This window comes from Tenrec ecaudatus, chromosome 18 (assembly GCF_050624435.1).
Source record: "Tenrec ecaudatus isolate mTenEca1 chromosome 18, mTenEca1.hap1, whole genome shotgun sequence".
Lineage (NCBI taxonomy): Eukaryota > Metazoa > Chordata > Mammalia > Afrosoricida > Tenrecidae > Tenrec > Tenrec ecaudatus.
The window spans coordinates 47,259,828-47,268,381 of NC_134547.1; the positions used below are offsets into that span (position 1 = coordinate 47,259,828).

Genomic DNA, 8,554 nt, shown 5'->3' on the forward strand with positions numbered 1-8,554 from the left:
CAGCCCACCCTGCATGCATGGTGCATGTCCTCTCTGGGGCTGGACACCCCCAGCCCCTCACTGCCCCTGTCCAGGGTCAGCTCTCTGGGCCAGGGGGGAAGCTCCTACCTGGACCCTGGGCCCCCCACCCCTGCCTGTGTGTGGAATGAAGCAGGGGCTGCACCCTGTCCGTCCTGGTCTCCCCGTGGTGCGTCAGCGCGTTGGCAGACCTGCCCTCTGCTTGTCCCTGGTGTCTTGGCTGTGGTGGGCCGTGCCCAGGGCTCTGCCAGCCCTCACGCGCCTCTCCGCCCTTGCAGAATCGCATGCACGAGTCCCTGAAGCTCTTCGACAGCATCTGCAATAACAAATGGTTCACGGACACGTCCATCATCCTGTTCCTCAACAAGAAGGACATCTTCGAAGAGAAGATCCACAAGTCCCCGCTGACCCTCTGCTTTCCGGAGTACGCAGGTAGGGGCTCCCGGAGGGCTCAGCTCAGGCCTCTGGCGGCAGCCCTGCTGCTACACCAGCTCGGCCCCAGATCCCCGGGCCCCAGGATATGCCCCGTCCAGCCAGGCTTTGCAAGAGCTGTGGGGTTCCTCAGATGCACAAAGGAAGGCCTCTCCCCCAGGTGGGCCCCTTCGGGCTTCAGCCAGCATGGAAGTCCACCAACTTAGCCTCAGCCTCCCCGTGCCCCTGCCCCTCCCTTGGCAGACCCTCCACAGCTTGTACTTGGGCCCCGATTCCTGGAAGCTGGGGAGGCTGCTGTGTGCATTGGACAACCCTGTCCTTCCACTCCTCCCCGTGCCAGCTGCTTGTTCCTGGACACCCCGGGAAGCACAGCAATATGGCGAACCCAGAGGGAGGCAGCAAGTCCATGAGCCACACCCTTCTAAACATCTTGACAGTGAGCTCAGGACTACGGGGAGCGGGAGGGGATGGAGGCTGACTCGGCCTGCTGATGGCCATGCCCAGCCCCAGCCCACCAGAGGTCCTACCTCTTCCACCCAGCACCTTAGCCAGGGCACCTGTGGTTCTCCAATGCCCTAGAGCAGGAGTTCTCAATCTGTGGGTCTCAACCCCTCTGGGGGTGCAATGGCCCTTTCACAGGAGTTGCCCCTTGCCCCCCTTGATGTGCTGCTGGCTTCCTCTTCCCACCCCGGCTCCTCGAGCCACACATGCTGCCAGGGCCTGGTTGCACATCATGGGTTCCGCTGGCCAGCCCCGCCCTGATGGCCACCCTGGTTTCTCCACAGGCCCCAGTACCTTCACAGACGCCGTGGCTCACATCCAGGCCCAGTACGAGAGCAAGAACAAGTCAGCCCACAAGGAGGTCTATACCCACGTCACCTGCGCCACAGACACCAACAACATCCAGTTCGTCTTCGACGCAGTGACAGATGTCATCATCGCCAAAAACCTGCGGGGCTGCGGACTCTACTGAGGAGCCCCGCGGCCTCGCAGGCCGCTCCTCGCACTCACGGGGAGAGCTCAGGGGCTGCCACAGGGTGGGGGCCTCTGCCCCACCCAAGCCCTCCACCCAACAGCCTCCTCGGCAGGCCTGAGCCCCTGCCCAGGCCTCAGAGAGCGTGGTTACAGGGCCTGGGCTGGGGGGCTGCTGCCAGGTGCCAGGCCTGAGCGGCTGCCTCTGCTGCACCACCATCTCTGAGAGTCCTGCCTGGACGTGTGGGTGTCAGCCATGTTCACCTGTGGCCCTCCTGCTCTCAGTCCCCCATGGCCTCTGTGGTCATGTTCACCTGGCTCTCCCACCAGGTGCGCTGGCCGTGGGGACATTGGGAGTCATGGTGTGCCTTTCCTGGGGTCTGGCCACAGCAGCTCCGCCACCAAACTACCGGTGGACCCAAGCCACCTGTGCGTGGGGTGAGGGCCCTGCCTTGACCCGTGCCCCCTTTGGAGCTCAGCCCTCTGGGCCTTCCCTGCCTTCTCAGACCGATTTGTGACAAAAGCATGTGGTAGATGGTGGGGGTGGGTGGGGTGCACCGTGCCTGGGGAAGGGCAGGAGAGAAGCAGGTTTGTGTGGACGGAACCTCGCGTGGTTGCTGCGGGGGAGCGCGATTGGAGTAGTGTGTTTTTGCTTCTGATTCACAATGCAGACACGTAAATGAGCAGGGACCTGTTGGGGGTTTGGGGGGGTATTGCTAAGTGACCAGAGCCTCCTTCACTCTGTCTTGTGAGAAACCAGAGAGTTTGTCCCCAGCCCTGGGGCCCTGAGTGTAAGCCTCCAAGGGCCAGGCTGACTGGGCCTTCGCTGTAGCCATTCCTGCACAGACAGAAGGGCCTAGGGGCTTCTCCCATTCACCAGTCTGCTCCCATGGGCACCCCTGCCCACCTGCCCTGCCCTCCGGGCCTGTGTCCTGGGCTCTGCAGGAACCAGTGGTCACTGTCTCCAGCCCAGCCCCTCTGGTGCTGCCCAGCTTGGCCAGGCTGGCAGGCATGGGGGATCCAAGCAGCACTCCCCACCCCGTGCCCACATCCTGCCAGGGTGGGTGCCCTGGGTGAGGCCCAGCCCGGCCAGGATGTCTGGAGGCTGGCCCGACCTGCGGGAAGTCACAGAGCAGCCATCTGTCAGAACCACCTGCAGCTTGAGCCCACTGCATTCCGCCGTCCCGTCATGTCAGGTGCCCAGATGGGGCAAAGGTTAGGCCGCCCAGTCTCCCACCATGAACAGCTGGGGCTGGTGGGAGCTTCTGCCCCAATTAAGTGCCTACCTTGCCCTGTGACACCCACTCACCCCCATGGCCTGAGGGAAGGTGGCCAAGCTACTCCCTGGTCACTGCCTCCTGCCTGGGCCTTACTGTCCCTCCGACAGCCGCTTTCACACCACAGGCCCCAGCCCTCGGGGTCTGCTCTGTCGAATGGGGGCTAGGCAAACTGGTTGTATGGGACTTTCAGGCCCCTGCGCCTCCCCACCCCACCTGATGTCCTCCAGGTTGCCTCCTTCGCTCTGGGGGTGAGCCTGCCAAGGGAGAGGTCCTTGCTGCCTGGTTCCGGCTCTCCCCAGCCAGCGACTGTCACGGGGACCTGTGTTTTGGTTCCGTCGCAGATAAGGGGGTACTGTGGTGGGTGTGTGTGTGTCTGTTACCCACAGAGCCTGTGTGAGCCCTGAGGGGCCTATTGATACCTGAATAGCTGCCACCAGCGGGAGAGGGGACCAGGCCTAGGTGTTCTTTTGCCAGCCCTTGAAACGTGCCTGCCACCTAGATGCCTGCAGGCAAGTCCTGCACCCAGTACCACTGCTGCCGAAAGAGACCATCTGCCCTCTGGCTGCCTGAGCACCTTCCCTGGAGGGCCCTGGCCCCCCTCCTCTGGCCCCAGCAGAGCCCATGGGCCTCTGCACATACTCCCAAGAAAGGGCAGTGGACAGGACCCAGGCAGGAGGCAGCTTGGCTGCCCAGTTCCCTGTCCACCCCCAGGGCCCCAACAGCCAGGAGTCACCCACCAGCACTGGCCTTGGTGGCCTGCTCCACTGAGCACCCTCTCAGTGGTCTGGGGCCCCTCTGCAGAGTCTAGGCACCTAGCCCTTTTGCCTTGCTTTTTGCTGGCCCGGGGGGCTTCCGATGAAGCCTGACTGGCCTTGGGAGCCCAGTGTAAGGCTGCACTCGCTGGCTACCAGAGCCTCATTCTGGGGTGCCAAAGGCCATGTCCCCCAAGTCAGGCCACACACCTAAAGAGGACAGAGCCCCAGACCAGGGGGCAGCTCCTCCCCCATGGAGAGGAATCGAGGCCCCTCTGTCCAGGCAGACCCCTCCTCCCTCCAAAGGCCCCAGCCTCTCTGTCAGAGAAGGGTCCTGCAGGAGGTTTTCCACCCCACCCACAGGCTAGACCCTAGGGCCCACCACACCCTTGCCCCACAGAGCCCCAGCTGTGACAAAAGCCATCCTTCTGACCCTCCAGCCCCTTAGGAGCCCAGCTCCTCCTCCCCCTCACCCCCCAGGGGCAGAGACACCCCAGCCAGGCCCGCTGTCCTGTCCCCATGCCCTCAGCCTACCTGAACCCCTGCCTCCTAGCTCTTCTGCCCCCCCTTTCTCCCGAACAGGAGGGGCTTGGCGCCCCCTCCCTCCTTAGCAGAGCCTTCTCTCCCCCAGCCCACTGCCTCCACCCACCCTATTAACTGTAATTTTGTAAGCAGAGTGACTTGGTTTAATAAATCTCTAGTCATTGTAATAATTTGTTGGCTGTTCTCGGTCATTAAGAAAAGGTGCCAGCTCGTTCCATGTGAGTGTGGTGCCCTGTGTTGGGGCCCTGCCCGCAGCCTGCCCAACAGCCTATGTGTCAAGCATCAAGGTTGTGAGGGCAGGAGGCTGGCGGGCATAGGCCACCCTCCTGCCCACACCCCTTCCCCCTGGCGGGCCTCACGGAGGCAGAGGCAGGCCTGCGAGGGCGGGCAGCTGGGACTCACCTGGGCTTGCTTACAGAGCAGTGCTTGTGAACTTGCTCACTACAACTTAGTGAGTCAGCTTCCCCGCGCTGCTGGGTAGTTAGTCCGCCTGGGCAGGACGAGGACCTGGGGCACCTGTGCCTGGCCGGCCGAGGGGGCAGCCCCGGGAGGGCTCCCAGCAGCTCTGTAGGCAGGAAGGTGAGCTTTTGGTGGCCACTGGCCTCTTCCTCAGGTCTCAGCGGTGTTGGCCAGTGTAGCGCCGGTCAGCTCTCTGGGGCAGCCTGTGCCCTTGGTCCTTGGGGCTGGGCTGCAGAGGGCAGGCAGTGGGGGTGAGAAGGAGTCTTGGCGCCGGCAACTCCCCCTCCCTGTGGTCAACTCCTTTCCTCAAGGGCCCACCTTGCCTGGAGGCCCATTCCCCCACTGTCTTCCATGTGAGCATCACCTCCGCAACTAGACTGTGCGCTCAAGAGAGCAGGACTGGCAGCCATGGGGAGAGGTGGGGAGTGGGGGGTGGCAGTGGCGGGGCTGAGATGTGCCCTGTCGTCCCATGGTGCCTGCAGCCGAGCCGAGCGCAACGGGAAAGCTCTTGTAGACCTCGCCCAGTGGTCTCATTGGTTTGAAGAGACTCACCAGCAGGGAGACCCTGCAAGGTCATCCTCAGCCGCCCAAGGGCACAGCAGCCCGGAGGCACTCGGGAGGTGGGGTGGCAAGTATGCTTCAGCTCTCCAGTGAGGCTGTGGGGGAGACAGGCACAGTCCAGGGGTCTCCAAGTCTCTGCTCTGCCCTCCTGGGCAGCCAACAACAAGGATTCGCTTGGTGTCCTAGAAACATAACGTTTTCTGAGCCGAGACCACCAAGGTGACATGAGGCAGGCCAGTGTCTCTCCCCCCCCCCAGGGGTACCAGTGGGTGCCAGTCAGCAGAGGGGCCAGGGCACCTGGAGTCCAGCGGGAAGAGTACATTTCCTCCCTTAGGGGTGGTCAGACCATGCCACTTATTGAGGGACCCTCAAGGGACAAGTGAGGCCTCAGACCACCCCTGCCACACTCTGCCAGGAGACTTCAGCCAGTATTAACCAAGCCTTGAGGACAGTGGCCTCGACAAGCCCGGGGTGTCATGGCACAGTGGTGGAAGGCTTTGATGAAGGGTGAACCAGTGTGGTCCTCATTTGGCCACCTAAAGGTCACAGGCCAATGGTGACAAGTAGAGAAGCCCAATGCAGGTGCAGGTCAGCCTGGGGGAGAACACCCCAACCCCAGAGGGGACCAGCTGAGAGATGGGTACAGCTCCATTCCAACACAGGGCGCTTGACCGTCCTGCCTCTCGCTGTGCCCACCCTTGGAGCAGGGAGGTTGACATCCTGAGTCTGGCCCAGAGCTCCCATGGCCCTGCTCTGTCCCCTCTCCATGTCCCCTGAGGGTAGGAGAGGTTACAAAGACAAGGCAGGGCGTGGTGCTCCACCTTCCTCACCTGGACAAGTAATTTACTTAGCCCCTGGTGTTTGCCCAAGGACCCTGGTGGCGCTGAGGCCCAGGCAGTGGGCTGCTAACCCACCAGCAGCTCCATCCACACAGTCTTGGAGAGGCTGGGGCGTGGGTTCCTTTCTGAGAGGGCGGTGCCCACCGCCCATCCCTTCTCAGATATCAGGTTCTTCTCCTGTTTCAGAGCCAGGACTCTGGCTGTGGAGCTGGGTGTGCAGTGGGGTCGAAGGACAGGGGTCCCGGGGGAAGCCGAGGAGTGTCTCCTCTGCACTGCCCAGGAAGAGGCAGCCACGAATGTGCACAAGGAAGGGCCAATGCACAGCCATTCCTGGGGGCAGCCCTGCACAGCACGGCTCCCCATGGTGGCTCCCAAGCCAGCAGGAGCTTAGCGGTCCTTCCCTCAGACCACTGGAGTACCCTCCTGGACATCCTACGCCCAGAGACCCTCCCTCAGAAGTAGGCCCAGGAGGAAGTCCAGACAAGGGAGACTGGAGGCCAGCTCTGGGTCTGCAGCCACCACTGCACGCTCATGTTTGCACACATACATACACACGTACAGGCGTGCACACACGGGGCAAGAGACTTGAGCCAGGCAGGCCGGCTCGGCTCCCAGTCCTCTGTGTCACTGCGCCCCAAATGTAGCAGATTCTCTCCGCAGCCTGATTAGACCCCCAGCACACACACCCCAGCCTAATTCTATTCTTCTCTTCCCGTCTGTCTCTCCCTCCGGCTGTCTGTCTGCTCTCTCTCCCCCTCCCTACCTGGGCTGCAGAACCGCATGCACGAGTCTCTCATGCTCTTCGACTCCATCTGTAACAACAAGTTCTTCATCGATACCTCCATCATCCTCTTCCTCAACAAGAAAGATCTCTTTGGCGAGAAGATCAAGAAGTCACCTCTGACCATCTGCTTCCCTGAATACACAGGTGGGTGACCCAGGCCGAACCTGCCAGGGGCCGAGTCTCCCCCAAAGGGCCTGGGCCTGACTGCTCTGGGCTCAGGGAGCAGTGCCCAGGCCACTGAGGAAGTGTGCTCCTCTCCTCCCCAGCCGCACACCTGGGTGTGGCAGGGACGGCCCCCTCCGGAGTCAGAGGTGACACAGGGGTAAGGTGGCAGGGACCAGGAGGCAGGACAGAGCCACAAGCTTTGCAGGAGAGCTGCCCTCCGCCAGGGCTGGGGCCAGGACTGCCGCACCCCGCACCGCTGCATGGACTTGTGGTCAGGAGTTGTCAGGTCAGCCTCACAGTGACCCAGGTGGAAACTCGGCTCAGCCTGGCCCTGCACAGCTACACTGCACGAGGGAGGGTGCTGTTGGACCCTCCGTCTGGTGAAGGGCCTTCCTTTCCTCTGACACTCTGCTAAGGATGATTTTAAAACTTGTCCCTCCTCCACCCCAGGGGGCACACAGCCTACCAGTGGGGCCGGCACACCAGCGTGCCTCCTTACCAAGTGCTTCAGGGCCACTGTGCCCAGCCAGGCCACCGCCCCCTCTCTCCCTTCTCCCACCTGAACCTCGGGACCGTGCCAAAGCCTGTGCCCTGCCCAGGGCAGCAGCACAGGGAGGATGCTCAGAGAGCAGACTGACTCTGTGAGCCCAGGGCAGCTGTCATCCCTGCAGACCCACAGACATGCCCTGCGTCTGACAGCTAATGGTGGCACTGCTGTGGCGAGGAGTGCACAGGAGCCCACTCACTCTCCGGCCCCAGACTCAGGTCCCAGGGCTACCCAGCTTTTGCCCAGCCAGGACGTCTGGATTCCAGAAAGACCCATTCCTACCTCTCCACCAGCTGCCTTCATCCCTGGGCGCAACGCAAAGGGCAAAGCTGAGCCCAGCAGGCCGCCTCCTGGGCTCCGCCTGGCCCCCTGCAGAGGGTGAGTGGGGCCAGGAGCGTGCCTGCCCTCTCCCCAGTCTCTGTCACACATGGCAGCGACAGGGGGCAGCTCAGCTGTTGTGCAGTCCCACCTGCCACCCCACCCCGTGTCAGAGCCGCGCGCAGCCCCACATTTCCAGTGGGGGTTCTTCAGGAGATCCCCAGGCCTGCCTTCCTTCCTAGCCTTCCCGAGTGGTCTAAATCCTCCAGCTTCCCCTGAGCAGCTTAGTTCCTTAAATCAGGCACCCTAGGGTCCTAATAATGCTGGGAGCCCCCAAGAATGGGTGGTGGGGACCGAGGGGCCCTATGCAGGGTGGGGCCAGTTCAGGAAGGCCCAAGCCAGGCCCCTGCAGGGCTCAGCCTCAGCTAAGGCACCCTGGACCAATTCAGGTCTTTCAAAAGTTTGGATACTGGATGGCACCCAGTAGTCCACCCTCTTCAGGGGACAGGCTCATCCTTGCCCTCAGGACCTCCAAGTGCCCACTGGAGCCCACTGGGGGGCAAGACTGCATAGCGTGGGTCCTGGCAGCACCAGCCCAGGCCCCAAGGGGAAGTCCTGTGGTTTGATGAGACAGCTGAGTCTCCATGGCCTTCCTGGGGCCCATGGTAAGCCCCAAACAGTAGGCTGGTGGACAAGTGGTCAGTAGCGATCCTCCAGGGGCGCTCGGATGACTCAGCACCCCGCCCCCATCCAACTTCCTGTTCATTTGCTCCAGAAGGCACCTCCCTTCACCACCCAGCACCATCTTCATTGTATTTCTGACACTGTGAAGTCCCCCCTTCATGAGAATTGCCTCCCCCAGAGTGGACAGGCTGGAGAAGCAG

At 62.4% G+C, this 8,554-nt stretch overlaps 1 protein-coding gene across 1 annotated transcript; it reads left to right on the top strand.

Moving 5' to 3' along the window:
- Positions 1-243: 243 nt before the first annotated feature.
- GNAO1 (G protein subunit alpha o1) lies at positions 244-4,410 on the top strand. Its single transcript, XM_075537328.1, has 2 exons — positions 244-450; positions 1,236-4,410. Exons 1-2 carry the CDS (start codon positions 303-305, stop codon positions 1,421-1,423), a joined length of 336 nt encoding a protein of 111 aa, XP_075393443.1. The 5' UTR covers positions 244-302; the 3' UTR covers positions 1,424-4,410.
- Positions 4,411-8,554: the final 4,144 nt, after the last annotated feature.

Bases quoted from the DNA above. Each gene is read 5' to 3' on its own strand.
- GNAO1 (XM_075537328.1), top strand. From the start codon at position 303: ATGCACGAGTCCCTGAAGCTCTTCGACAGCATCTGCAATAACAAATGG. The intron at 451-1,235 runs GTAGGGGCTCCC...GTTTCTCCACAG, and splicing joins CTGCTTTCCGGAGTACGCAG to GCCCCAGTACCTTCACAGAC.